This window comes from Adelges cooleyi, unplaced genomic scaffold, assembly GCF_023614345.1.
Source record: "Adelges cooleyi isolate 19-005CV unplaced genomic scaffold, UGA_ACOO_1.1 ACOO_flye_CR_arks_rails_tigmint_CR_PRNA_376, whole genome shotgun sequence".
NCBI classification, from domain to species: Eukaryota; Metazoa; Arthropoda; class Insecta; order Hemiptera; family Adelgidae; genus Adelges; species Adelges cooleyi.
The window spans coordinates 12,968,743-12,984,638 of record NW_026096053.1 but is presented as its reverse complement, the minus strand read 5'-3'; the positions used below and the strand labels follow the sequence as shown (position 1 = coordinate 12,984,638).

The window sequence follows — 15,896 nt, the reverse complement described above, 5'->3', positions numbered from 1 at the left end:
AGTTGTTTGAAAGTCATCTGATATGATATAAATGAACAATAACATTTTACCGTGGTTGGCAATGAACATTTTTTTGGGGGTATTATTTTGTTTAATAATATAATAACAAATTTTAACTTTAAATAAATACCTACTTTTTATGATTTGAAATCCGAAAGTAATTTCTAGTCAAAGTTAAGCGTTTTTTTTTTTAATTTTCATTGAAACGTTTTACTTAAGTACACAGCTTTTCATCGTAATAAAATGTATTATTTCCAAGAATTTTAAGTGGCTTAAATCCGGATTCCCATCACTAGTCAAAACTCACACGTTCCAAACTGGATTCTAAAAAAAATGTATGCATACATTTATCGACTAAACTTGCACATTTCGATGGAATATTTCAGTTTTTCGGTCTAAGCAACTCGTAAATAATGTAGTGTAGATTTTCATTGTCGTTAGGGAAAAACCCTCTCACAGTTTTTTGGGTTTTCTGAAAAATGTGATTTTCGATTCTAGCCTACTCAATTATAATAATATATTAGTTGTTACATAATATAGTATTATACATACATACGTACATCCACATTATAATATTATATACACAAGACGGGTAAAACAATTTTACTGCCGCGGATCTCTACCCTCCCACCACCGCCGACCGGTTACCACTTACCAGTTACCACCGTGGCGGTTACGCACCGTAACGCACTCACCGTTGCCGCCGCCGTCGGCGACAATCCGCTCACGAGTCGAGCTAGGGTCCAGCCACCCAGTCGTTAGTCGATCGTTGCGCAGTGACGTTGTGCGCGCGTCCCGTGTGTGTTGCTGGCGTCGATTTATACTCTTGCTATTTATTATTGTTATTATTATTTCCACCGACGCTTTCTCCGTGTCCACCTAACGCGTTTACCACCGTCGTCGGTATTTAGCGGGTTCGGGTTTTTTTTTTACAATAATTATTATTTGAGCATCTCTAGTATTACATACTTTCGCGGTGTTTTTTTTTTTTTTTAATTTTAGTCGTACGATCGCGATTTTCCGTTAAAAATATATTTCATATTACACTCGACATAATAATCGATGACGATCGTCGCGTCGTTGTATTAGTAGATTTTTTCTTGTTTTTGGAAAGCGCCGTTCGTTTTGAAAACGAGAAAACCCGCCTACCCGTCCGATTGGGATTATTGAGAAAAATATCGTCATCATCGTTACACGGAGAAAAATGAACATTCCGGTAGCCGCTTTTGCGGTGCTGTTATCACTGTTGTGTTTTGGCGCCAATCGCGGTCTGGCCGCAGGTGAGTTTTTGCGATAAACAATATATTTATTAATTAACACGATAATATTGTAATGATAATTTAACGTTTATCTGCGCACCACTCGACTGTCAGCCCGCGGGCAAGTGCACACCGGTATTACTTATTTGATTTTAAACGTGCGTTAAAAATAGATACGGAAAATCGTTATTATAATATTACATTAAAATATCGTTTTTGGTCGCCGCAACATTATCGTTATTGTACAATCGTTTTTGTTATTCATTTGTGGGCGGCGATCATAACGATGATGGCTACCACTTTAGACGAGGGTACTAATTACAATGCACCTAGTACCTGTACAGAATATTATTAATTTTATTACCAAAAAGGATAGGTTTCTTCGGTTTTTTATTTTTTCTCATAGTACTAGCGCAAAACGCGTTTAGTATAATACATACGACTACGTGTGCCGACAAAACCGGAAATGTGTCTGTTCCTATTAATTAATTTCCACGCAATCTCGTCGCACCGCCTAATGGCTGTGTAAGGCCATCATTTTTTTTTTTTGCATGTTAATAAAAATATAATAATAATTTTATTATTGTTGTGTATAAGATGACCTGTACAAACGTTGGCCGAAGTGAACGCACCTGGTTTGCCGTCGTCGTCACGTGTACCAGACTTCGGTCGTTTTCCCGCCTTTTTTTTTTTTAACTGCCGTCCGTTCTCTGATCTGTTTAGGTATATTTGCTAATTAGCAATTGCTTATTAATATATTTATTATTATTTTTTTTTTTTTATTAATAACGACGGCGGTGTTTTCCTCGTGCGACTTTCTAGTTTTAATCGAATACAAAAAATGTTACCACAGTTACCGCGCGGTTAGGCGGAGGTATAACATAGGTACCGGCGGCGAGAATAGGGAATTATTTGTCTAGACGATTCATTGATGATTTATGTTAATATGCTACTTATACAATAGGTAGACAATTATCCGAGGTAACGTCGCACGCACAGTTCGACGGTCTTGTTTAAAATATTCAATTTAAGACATGATCGAATCGGACTGATGAATCGGCCTCTTAATTGTGTATTAAGATACTAAAGTCATTAAAAAAAATATACATGTATCATAAGGTAAGGATTGTAGTAAAATTCACCAAAACATTTCACGATTGAGACTAAACACAATAATTGTGAAAGTTCAATTCAAACGTATTAGTATTGTTTGTTCATTGTTGTCCAAACAAAGTGATGATCATTATTACATTGCAATGTTTAATATTAGACAAATCTATAAATACCCATCGACAGCATATCAACAAGTACCTATTTTTTGTTTACTAAAAAATTATCAACAACAAGACACAGGAAACGTGGGAGTAACAGCTAATTTGTTTATTTTCCGTTTGACGTTCAACGTTTACTTAAAAACAATAACAATGTCTGTGCCAAAGATCAATAATTTTCTTTCGACAAATTTTCTATTTTATGTATTTAATTTAACTAATGTTTTTATGATAACCAACACGATGTTGTTTTATTTACTTGGTAAAAGAACATATATACATTATAGATGAGTTTCAATGTCGGTGGTAAAAAAAAAGAAAAATGTGGACCGACTTAATCTTTTTGGGATATTCCGCCGGGCAAAAGTTCCCATTAGAGTGAGTAACTCGATAAGAATTTTTTTTTTTTATTTAGGTCAAAAGAATTTTAACGCCACTTAAACAAACATAATATTATTTAGATGGTATAAATAATGCATGTTTGTTTGGTTGGCGCAAATAATGTAAATTATTTTAGTCGGTAAATGATTTTTTTTAACGCCTACGAAAAACAAACTCAATAAAAAAAAAAAAATTATAAATGTGTGTAAATATTCACAAGGGAACTAGTGTCTTGTCTACACTGAACCGCCTGGTTGTAGTACATGTATGCCTGATTATATATTTATATTATTATTAATGTTGTTGTTGTATAAGTGGCGACGATAATTTATGTTTGAACCCTTGTTACCATTGATTGTTTATGATTTTGTACCTTCAGCTGTTTACATTAACCCTTTTCCTTAATACTCGAGACCCGCAAATTCAAGCATTAAAAACAAACGAAATGAACATGCATTTATGCGACTAAAATTACCTGAACTTGCATTTTTTCTTCAATAGCTTTTTAATTTTGTCATTTGTGTATTAAAAACGGTTTTATTTAAATTCGCAATAATATTTCAAAGTTTAATCTAATTCACTTTTTATTCATACATAGAAATATATTATAAATTGTAGTATTTATTTATTTGGGTATAATATCCATAGAGCCAATGGATACAATTAGTTTAGGTACAAGGCAAGTTACTTAAGTAATATTATGATAATTACAGAGAATAGTGATAACTATACAATAATATTAAAAATACATTATTTCGAGTGCTAAATTAATCAGAAAACTCATTTACAAATTTAGAATAAAACGAGCTGTTTTACTTATACGCAGACTATTAAAATGAAATAGGTGTATCAGCTGAAAATAGCTGTAGTTTTGGACATGCGAGGTAACGTTCATAAGGTGTAATGACTTGAATTATAGGAAAGCACGTGAAATGACATCAAGTATTTGAGTTAACTGTACATTTCATTATTCAGTAGCTGTACAAATATAGACATCATTATGTTGTGTACTTAATTGTAAATATTGTAAATTAACACTACTGGCGACAGTAAGTCGTTAATTTTTTTCTGATTGGTCCATTTTAAAAGCAATAAATCTCAAAAGACGCCATCGCATTGAAGTTAAGGTTTCAATAGACTATGTTGAGAATGAGTCCAAATAACTGAAGCGTGTTTCACGATTGACCGTATCAAAGAACACTTCAAAGCGGCTATACCTACATTGTATATGTTAGTAAAGATCCGACAGTTTCTTTTGATGAAGACCAAAGTTCTACTAGGTTTATTGGATTTATATGGTTATTAAATGAGAGATCACAAGACTTGGTGGTAGTTGGGACGCACTTTCTTGTATAGGATTTTCGTCATATCTATTTTTGATTTCATACAAAAACATTGGGTCGACTAACCGAAAATAAATTTTGGAGGCCTTTTATTTTGTTTTTGAGTCGGTTGAAGATACACGGCAGCTGCCATGACCTTATACCGCGAACCTATCTTTAATATAGACGCTTTAATATATTTCGGTCTCCTTTTTTTTTTTGACCCTCCCCTACTTTGCCGGCTCTTTGAAACACGGATCTCGGCCTTGCCCACCACGATCAGACCGAGTACTTCATCAATCACCGCATCTTAACCCGACAGTTTTCACCGTCGCCGCCTTATTCCCGTACCATACTTGTATATCCACTACTTGTCGTCGTCGGTGCGCTTTTCTATACGTTGTTCGTATAGGGGAAAAAAAACCATCGTCCCGCGGCGAACGTCGATAATAATTAATGTATATAAGGGTTTACCCGGCCCTATTCTCTTGCCCGGGAAATAGATTATTTCCTGGAGAGGAGGAGGGGTCGACTCTGGGGGGGAAAAAAAAAAGGGAAATTTAACACAGAGACAAATCCGGCATGACTGTTGGGGGAGGGTTGCAAATTAAATGAGTCGCTGCACGTATCCGGCCTGCCCCTCCTTCCCCTGTTGCCGTTTTCCAGCAAGCGTGTTTCGTTTGTATGCAAATGGCGTTTATACAATTTTTAAACGGCCGGCGTGGACCTAATTCGCCCGTGCCCTACCCTATACCCTACACTACACTTCCTTGCCTTTCCTCTCCGCCAAAGGGGCCAATTAAGTTTTGACGCTGCAACCGACTGTAGAGTGCAAAGCGCAGAGTCCGTCGCGTTACACACGTCTCTGTACACGCATATATTATGAGAACTATAATTCCAATATATATACATATAGAGCTAAAAAGTGTGTGTGTGTGAAATCAAATATAAATATTCAATTGGCGTACAACGCGCACTGGCCCGCGCGAGAAAAAACCAACGACGTTAATAATAATATTATTCCCTGCGGTTATTTGCCGAATTAACCCTTTGCCAGCTTCGGGATGAAACGCTTGTAATACAATAATTATTATTCTACGACCGACTCGAATATTATTCCACTGGTTCTTTCTAATTAAGGACGACGTTTGAAATATAAGAAATACAATTTCAAACGATGCATAGGTACATATTTTCATCGGAACTAATTAAAAATATAACAAAGAAACTTCAAAAATGATTTCAGTTAGCGTTCAAATAAATATTGTTTATTGCTGCTACAAGTACAGTAATACAACAATACTTAAATATAAATAAACATAATTAGGAATAATAAAATAACTATAAAGGTAAACTTAAATACTGGATAAAATAAAGAGTAAAAGGAATGTTTAAGGATCTTAGAAAATTTGTTAAATTATCACGTTTAGAGTGAGATCTTTATTACTCGGCATGGTTAAATATTTCCATACTGATTTGTAAACTGTGTCAGACATAATTATAATATCAAACACTTTTTTTTTTTTTACAGAGATTTGAATGTTACTTGTTCTCATAGGCATATGTGTTATGACGTTCTTATATAGGTACTATATATACAAATAAGCTTGGTTTTACTGATAATTATGGGTTGAATTGATTTTCCGAATAATAAGCGAACATTAATAAGCTAGTAATAATTAAACAATTACTATGTTCATGCAGTATGATGATGACTAGAATAATTTTTGTGCAATAAAAACGAATGTTTTTAATCTTAATAGTTATACACACTTACATTGTGCGTAATTAAAATTGTGAATCCGTCTTGGAAGTCCATTCACACCATAATTCGTGCCGTTTAATTGATCTCCGAAAGAAATCGTTTACAGTTTTGCCGTTTATTTTAATATGACAAAATGACGTATACATGGATTGGTAGAAATTATTTTTAATTATTAATAACCGGTTTTACTATCCAAAAAGAATGTGCACATTATATGATTTATAGTCCAACTATATCTAATTATATTTAGTCTAACAAACGCATTTATTTCGTATGTATAATAATCTTGTGACGCATTATGTTACACGATTGCCTATAATATCCAATTACCTATTACATTAGCTTAACAACACATACTTACTATAATAAATATCTATGCAGTGTATGATAAGTTTTTAAAACATTACTACTTTACCTCTCACAATTAGAGAAAAACTTCTCAAAAATGTACACATTTCAAGTATTCCCAAACTGACTAAGCAGCGAAGACGGCAGTTCTTAAAGTATCCTATGTTAATAAAGTTACACAAATCGTATTACCGGTCTGTGTAATATATCTCTCGTTTGTCGTGGCGGGTAACAATATCTCGGAAGACAATCGTATTGCCTTTGAAGTATGAAATTAATCAGTATTAACCGCTTTTGTGGTCAACTGGAACCTATGCAATTTCATTTGCGGGTAAAACTACTGTTGTGAGTGAAGTCCCTTTGACCTCGACCACACTATTCCGCATTCTCTACAGCCGTGCAAACGTTGTTGTTGTTTCCATTCGGCATTCCCGTAGGAAAACAAACGGGACATCGACGATAGCGCTTTTCTGTGTACAGTATATGACCTGTATACACTATAGGTACACGATTCCCTATGTAGGTATAATAATACAATATATCGAGCTTCTGATTAAACGGGCGACTAGGTATAGTATCGCCCAACGCATGTATAGTTTATTCCGCCCCTGCGTGGAAACTTTTCTGGCTTACGGCGAAATTACATTATAATACTGTTAAAACTTTAGGTTTCCCCCTCAAAAACTTCCCACCTGGAAAACGACTCGTCCGATTGGTTTATAATTTTTCCAAAGATTTTACACACGAACCCTCCTTGTACAGTTCTCTTCGATTTAACTTTATATTTTCAAACAAAGTTTTTTTTTTTTTTGTTAGATTTTATTGCCAACTCTGTTTTTGCATAGACAACTCGCTTGTTTGAACAATGCTCCAAATCGATATCTTGTTTATATTGAATAATTATTGAAGCAATTTGCTAGGCGTGACAATTGTGATACGCTGTCGTTGAGGTGGCCGTGTGTCTCCCGTCTACACCGGACTGACGGATCGTCTTCCACAGGTTTTTTTTATACGCACCATATGCTTTATTATTATTATTATTATTTCATATCATAAATCAATCATGGGATCACTGCCGCTGTAGGTAGTGTATAAGCAAAGGGCAATACTAATTGATGAAACGCGCTTTATTAATTGAATGGTTCTGTTCCTCATCAGTCATCGCCCTCTGCGGCAATAACGAGCGCAAAATGAGTTATTTCGCGTCCGTTCCATTTAACATTCCATTCATTTTATTACAACATTAAATCCATTGTAGTATTATTATTTTATATATATATATATATATCTATCGACAACAAGCGTACAGTGGCGCCACAGAGTTTCATCTCTTCGGTCCGATAAACTAGCATTAATATATTTATCATGACAATAATAAGCCATGTTTTATTGGTTTTTAACGTCCGACTCATTAACCCCGCATGGATGGATACTATAAGCGGACAACGAATAACGGTCGACTCGGGGGCTTTCAGTTTTGTGTACATTATAATTATTATTATTCCAAAACTTTCGGGCCGATCTTAAAAACCATAATTTTAATATTAATTGTCCTGTTAAACGTTATCTGTCGGTCTGTTATCTAAATTATATATTTGGTCGTCTAATAATTATCTTATAACAACTGAATAATAACACTTAAATGCCATTGAAAAGGTTTTTTTTTCTACGAATTTGTTCACTTATAATTCATTCATGTCTTATAACTCATTCGTTCATTCGTGTTTTTTTTTTTTAGTCTCGAATGCTTTAATTATTTTAAAAACCATACTTGTGTCGACCTATAATAATTCAATGTATTATATTATAATGATCGAAACCTCGGTGCACTGCTGCCGCGGGGCTTAAAGCGGGTCCGGCTAATTATCTAGTCGTTGCATAAGTTACACGATTCAACCAATTAAGACTAATTGGTTTGGTAATTACTAATAGTGATTTCTGGAGTATACGTAGGATTTCATTTTATTGTTTTGTAACGCGACAAACAGTGCTCTCCTACTCGCATTTCGTGCGCGGTCGTTTACAACAACAACAAAACGACTTGTAGAACTCTTAGACTAGATTCATCAAAAGTTAATAAAAACCAAAATCACGCCTCTGTCGGTGGGGGGGGGGGGTTAATGTTAAGTGATAAAAGAAAATTTGACAATTTGATTTGACGCTAATATTTTGAAAAACCTGACCTAATAAAGTTGTTATCCGGTGTACTTAAATAAAATCCATATTTTTCGGTACATATCAAACATTGGCTAGGGGTTTTTGTTTTTGCCAAGAAACTGCACTTGAAAATCTGTAACCGTGTATCATAATAATATGTTGATACGAATTCGTCGGATGTTAGCAAATATCATGTTTATGTTGTATATTTTATTCTGGGCTAGTAGTCCTTGTAATTAGCCGACTAGGTTAGGTTGAAATTAACCGCACTTTATACCGCGTTGGAGCGCTAAAGGACAACAGGTTGTGCATGCTCGCTAACTACATGTAGCTAAATACCACAAGTAGATAGGTATAATATCAGTCCTATGTTTTATTTAAAAAATATATAATAAAAAAACACAGATACGTGTTGTACATGTATATATATATATATATAGGAAATAGGAAATACCGACCAGCGGTCAATCGTAATATATAATTTGTTTTTAACGCTGTAAACATCCAAAAAAGTTAGAATTTTAGGTTCCTTAGTTGTTGTAATGTAGTTTGAGTAGTTTGTACTCTATAGTAGTTCGATATTTCAAGAACATGACTATACAGTAAGTAACGATGCACGTGGTAATTGCGGGGTTCTGCAGTGAAACGGATCTAGTCAAGTTAAAAACTTTTTATTCCGCGACTACTACGGCGGGCGTTTGTTAAAAAACTTCAATAAAAAATTCAACCACCGGCAGCGGATTTATAACGAGAGGGGCTTGCGGTTTGCCCAAGTCTCACCACCTACACAAATAACGCATAAAGCACACAAAGCAAAACAAACTGCTAAAAAGCGCCGCCGCCAGCACCTACTGGTATCGTGTTAAATGAAAAGTACACGAGTTTTTTCCTTAAAGCCAGTTTTTTTTTTTTTTTTTGAAGCAGTAAAAATATTTTGAGAAACCTTTTAACTCGAAAGTTGCAAAAAAAAAAAATACCTCACGTTTTTGTTGAATGGACGACCCGCCGAGTTTTGTAGTCGGTGAAGCGAAGATTGACCTTTTTTTTTGCCATAACAATTGTCGCCTCGGACCCAATAATATTATTTAGTCTTATAGTCCTATTTTAAGAAACAAAGTATACATCTAACTTCGTACTAAATTACATTTTTTTTTTTTTAAATAAAATCAATTTAAATTACAAACATGTCGATACGCAGTTTATCTAGCTATTAAATAATTTTACTTTAAGAAAAACTGATTTTCCTAAAAAATCATGAAAATTATCTGATTAGAGTAATTTAAAAAATGTTAAACAAAATTACCGTCTACAAAAATGTGCATAATCGAAATAATTAAATAGTTAATTGTTTTTAGTTAATAATTGTATAAAAACAAACTTAAAAATATGTTTAAACTAAAAATTATTAAAACAAAAATAATTATTGTGCCCTAACCAAACAAATAGTACATACCTAAAAAAAAAAAAATTAAAACAATTGCATACATTGTAAGATGTACAATAGAAATCTTCCAATTATACTAGGTTGAACCATATTATGTACAGAATTAGGTTTTATGAATATTCATAAAACCTATTGGCGTGAGTCATTCATTTTCACGTGCAATAATATAAAGTAACGTCGTACTTGAATGTACATATTAACATGAGGTACCTATGCGTTATCTAAGTAGCCGATTACTAGGAATTTTAATACTAATCGTATCTAGTAAAATTAAGTTGATATTATGTTTTATTTACACAGTACACACTTTCGCAATCTGTGGGCTTTGTCCTAGAGTTTGAAAAAATATATTAATGTTGCATGCGCTATGATAACGCAATCGTCGAAAATACAGCAATGCGTTTCACTTATGATAAGTATAGGCATTCGAATGTAAGATAAAAAAAATTGTTATGGAATAGCATATAGTTATATGCAATTTTTTTTCTCTGTGTAGGGCTGGTAGTGAAGTGCATCTCTCTCGGCTGTGGTGTAACATATATGTGTAAGCTAAGAAAGTCCCTAAGTTTTTTTTTTTAAAGCTTCTATAGTAGTGCGATAGAGGCTGGCGTACGATTAATGATCGGCTAGATGGTTTTAATTAAATTATTTTGCCTGCCTCTTCCCACTTTCTCCACCACGTAGTCAGAACAAGAGAACTTCTGGTTTTCTACCCCGTCAAAAGTTTTAGTACTCGTCGAGACGGCCAGAACTGAGTTTTAGCAAATGTTAAATGGTAAAATTTTGGTATTAACCAAAAAAAGAAAATTGGGTTTATTTAGATTAGACGGTAAAGCCAATAAAACTTAACTGAGTGTGGCTTTTAATAAAAACCCAGGTTATGCCCACTCTGAATGTTGTTTACCGGTCATGTCTGTATTAATTACCTACGTTGGAAATTTTGATTAAATCATCTAAGCCAACACATTTTCAAATACGTCTGCGGTTTTTCCTCTTGCTCTGCTGATTGAACGGCAAACGATGACGCATTAGTAGAGCACACACTTGCGTTAATTGTATTTTGTTTTATCTAGGTAAAAGTACTTTTAAAAGTTAAAACTATTGCAGTAATTGCATCTTATATATAAAATCATTATAGCTGCACGCAATCACTTCGGTTCGACCATTAATCATGAACACAATATAACGGCGATTGGATTCACAACACTGTATTATTATTTTCTCTGGAGTTTTATAATACTGGTTGTTGTTTTACTACCCTATGTATGCGTGTCTGTGTATAGTAAATGCAATTGTTTTGTCCTCGGCAACGGTTCATTAATTGGAAGTCCCGACAGCTTAAGTTTAACGAGATTCTTACCGCAGCTTCCTGTAGTAGAGCGCGCATAAGACGCGGAAAATCCTAAAACTTATTTTAATTTCTTGTTTTCAAATGTATTAAAAAAAATAATAAAAATAAACCATGACGAGTGTAGTTTTAACATCAAAACGTAACCGAGTTCATGTTGTTGATGTGTTTTCACTTTTTACCAGGGGGCAACACCGTGTCCGGATATAATTCCATATACTTGTTCAACATCAGCTCCACGTCTATCTTTTTAGCTGCGTTTCGGAATTCTTTGGCCAGTAACGGTATTATCTCATCGGCTCCTTTGATCTTCAGCGCTGCGACCAGAGCCGTAAAGTTTGCCGTTTTCATGGGAATCAATTGTTCGGTTTCTTTTAATTTCAGCAACGCGTGACTAACGAAACAACGGCAATGAGTACTGCAGCGAGAAAACTTTGTAATTGGGTAATATTGTCCGATATTGAGTATAATATTGTATGCACTACGCAATACCGGCGGTACTATGTTGACCGAGTAATCAGGGTGGTGGGGAGCTCGGTCATCTTTAAAGCTTATGTAGGATAAACGGTCCACGCTGTTTTGCGGTGTAAGATTAATGAATCCGAATGGATTTAAAACGCTAAGCCGCCGACGTTAAGACCCCGGCAAAAGTTTGAATTTATACAGTTTCCTTTGAGCGATAAAGATAATAGGTAATAATATTTTCAGCGAGATAAGTCGCGCTCACCCGATATCGATTTTGCTGGTTTTCTTCTTTGGTTTGGTGACGCCCAAATAGTGGAGTCGCCGTAAATAAAGCGACTGCAAGTCGGTGGGCTTTCTTCTTATGTTCGTGTACACGCCCACCCTGACTTGGAAACCCGGCATTCTGGTCTGTACGTTGAAAATGGCCTGCGAACACGACGACGAAGCGCGCTCGAAGTTAACCCGAGTGCGGTGAATGTAATTAATTACTGTGCTTTGCGTGCCTTCTCCAACGTCTCGTCGACCAGCACGTGAGTCAAACCCAAAATCTTCAGCGACGTTGGCTGCTGGACGGAATTCAACAGTTCCACCGTGTCCTCCGTGGTCAGCGGGTTGTTGCTCACGTCGAGGTGTTCCAGACCCACGGATTTCTTGATGCCGGGACCGAAAATCTTGCCGACGTCTCTGAAACTTTACACACGTTTCCCCTAAATGACCCTAGTGCAAAACTGGCTGCCGGCAATCACAATTGCCGGGTGGTTATGCACTTGTTCCAGCTGATGTCCAACACTCTCAAGGTTTCGGACTTCATCATTAGTGTTTTGAACACCCCGGCGCACTCTTCGCCCGAAATGCCGTTCCATCTCATTATCAGCGTTGTTAGAGTTTCGTTCATATTACAAATCGACCTCACCACAAAGGTCAAGTCTGTATAAGCGCACACGCGGTAGGTTAGATTTTAGGTTAAACGCTAACTCGGCGGACGGTTGCTTGTATCGACCCGCGACGACTGACCTGTTTTTTTATCTATGTAATTGTCGGACAAGTTAATTGTTTTCAGGTCTTCGTTGATCTCTAAAAAGGTGCTTATGTCACGACCGCATCCTTTGGTCAGGTTGTTGCGGCTCAAGTCCAGTTCCTATAGCAATGAGCGTTATAACTAGAGATTTACTAAAATACAAATCCAGATGACCAAACCGACTTGTAGGTATTTATTTGTCTGTAACGCGTCTAAGACGAAATGAAGTCCCGAGTTTCCGATCTCGTTGTAGCTCAGGTCAATGGTGTCCAAGGAAGTCCTTTCCAGTGCACCGGCCAATTCAGCCGATGCTTCGCTGTCGATCCTTAATCATACAAGTGAAACGACAAAAACCTCCGAGTCGGATATTAATATTTTACGCCTACTTGCATCGACAGAGTTGCAAATGCTTGATAACTTTGTTTTTACCAAGCATGTTTGCCACGTAACCGCATGGAATTTTTTTCAATATGTTTTCGGACAAGTTCAAACACGTGACTTGTTTGTTATCGAATAAAGCCCTCGTTACCGCTTTGACATCGTACTCGCTCAGACCGTACTTCTATGAACGGAAATTGGAGATATTGCTTGGCTTAAAGAACAGTTGACGGCTTATTACTTGTAAATCGACCTCGTTTGTGGCGAACTGCGTTTCTAAAACGGACCACTCGACTAGATCGTACAACTTGACTAACCGCTGGTACGCGTCCCAGCTGTTTTTTATCATTTCTTTATCTGTGAAACGGTATGCAAAATCGTTAACAACAACAAGCTGTGTCTGCTCTGCCTTTGGAGCAATGTAGTAATACCGGGTCCTTTGATTTTTGTGGCAGCGCTTATGCCGCAGTCTCTCAGCTTCCAGAAAGTACCGTCCGCGTAATCCGCATACTCCGAAGGTTCGCATTGTTGTCGGTCGATCTCCTCGTAATCCGCTACATCTTCCTCGAGCACTTCTTCTAAACACTCAAAGTAGTCGGTGCTTGCATTGATTGTAGTCAAATAGCTGCTGGAACTCGTCTCGATTTGGAAAGACATTTCAAACGATTTGGCAACACTATGGTGGTTTGCACTAAGACCGTGTGTAATAATATAATTGTTTTGTTGGCCCAGTGACGGTTGACGATTATTACTGTTGTTGTGTTGATAATAGTTTTAAAAAAAAATTCTAATTTTTCAGAGACTTCATTCTTTTCGATTAGAGGTATCTACATTAGGATTTTTGCTTCCTGACACGACAAACAAACACGGTAGTAATAATGATTAGCATACGAGTAGCTCACAATGGGTTCTTCCGTTCAAGTGCTGTTTTTTATTTGTTTTTTGTATGGACCGTGACGGGTCTAAAAAGTGCTTTTGGCCGACAATAGCCATCACCATCATCTCCAAACCCGATCGTTGTTAAATAAATTATAAATATACAATGACGAAATGTGCCAAAATAGTTGAAAAAAAAATATTTTTAAAAACAAAACTGGACGCGTATTCCAAACGAGTTGGAGGTTGGCTGACGTAGTTTGTTTGTGTATAATAATAATATAATACCAATATTATAGCGGCTTAATATTATCTCTCACATTTCCACCGGTGTGCACTGTTTTATTATCTACTATATTATGCTAACATAGTAGAAAAACATACCATTCTGGTTTTAAAGCTAACACGGCCAACGTCGTACTGAGCGCATACGATTTCTAGCCAGGAATCTGCTGATATAATAATATCGCGTTATATAATATTATAAATAAATGTCACCTATTTAATTTTTATATTTGTTCCGGGTTCATCATCGTTTATAGCTTGTAGCAGCACTAGATACCACGACACTTGGGTTGCAATTTTTCTGACTCGCATAATTAATGTACCGATTATTTGTACACATGAATTAATCGTCTAAAGGTACACTCATACTACCTTTTATGCGTGCAAACAATTAAAACGTACACACCCTATATATTGTCGGGCATCGTTTTCACAAATGTATTATGCCTTTTGCAACGTAGGCATGTTCATTGTGTTTAGTAATGCTTTCCCCTAATCTCTAAAAATAATATACAATTAACGACGTACCTATGTATGTTTCCCAACAACGATTAGGTCAGCGTTCAGCGACCTGTACGGCTGGACGAAACGATGAAAAACAATTTTTTTTTATTATAACAAACACAAAAGTTATAGTAGGATAATAACTATTGCAACAATTATTCAAGGCAATTAACTCAGCATCGACCTCGTCGTTGAATGGAAATTCCAACTGGTTAATCCACTAAAGAGACGATTTCAAGCTCGTTTATTCCGCACGTGTTTATACGCTTTTCGTTTGTTAAGTGTATCGCAAGATAAAGACAAGATAATAACATTGCAAAAGCCCAAACGCGGAAGTTCGATTAATTTATGTGATCGTTTACATATTAATTGTACTTTCAATATAATCCCTCGGGTAGTGGAATGACTGCTTGTTGAATTTGGATTTAATTAAAAACATACAAGTTTTTGTTAATTTTAAGCGTACGCCGGTCTTGACTTTATTCTTGAAAAACAATTACATTAAGACTGTGCCAAAAATATCAAATTATATAAATGCATTTTCACTATTTGCACCCCTCTCTTTTTCTCTTACAACCAAGTAGTCATTTATTATATATATATATCGAATAACGTGTGCGCAAAATGTCTTCATAACAAATAAATATATATATATCCAACAAATTGCTGACGTTTACCGGACATAGCGTCTGTGCCCATCGGATTTAGGGGACAAATCCGACCGAGGGAAACGGTCGGCAGGGAAGTAGAAGCAGCGCAAACGTCGGTCGTCGCCAAGCCATTCAATTAGCCAGAAACGTATATACAGAAACTACCTTCGATTTTCTCAGTCTCGTGTGCGACACACGTCCCTGGCACGTTTTCAATGCACAATATAATATAATATAATGCCATGAAATGTGTTTGACCCTATAAGGCGAGCAGGATCGAACAAGAAGGCAATAATGAATAATAAATATTAGATTTGGTCCCTCATACCATATCGGGCACGTTATTATATTTATCAGTAAATACTAAAATCTAGAAATAGTTTACTAAAAAATTCGTTGGGGCGTGCAGAGAAAGACACGGGTTT

At 35.9% G+C, this 15,896-nt stretch overlaps 1 protein-coding gene across 6 annotated transcripts in view; it reads left to right on the top strand.

Moving 5' to 3' along the window:
• The first annotated feature begins 743 nt into the window (after positions 1-743).
• The window catches only part of LOC126841052 (low-density lipoprotein receptor-like), a 54,296-nt gene continuing 39,143 nt past the window's right edge, over positions 744-15,896 (top strand). For all 6 annotated transcript variants that reach the window (XM_050577286.1, XM_050577281.1, XM_050577285.1 and 3 more), the window contains exon 1: positions 744-1,280. In XM_050577286.1, the coding sequence (XP_050433243.1) occupies positions 1,205-1,280 (76 nt within the window). In that variant the 5' untranslated portion in view covers positions 744-1,204. The remainder of the gene's footprint in view (positions 1,281-15,896) is intronic.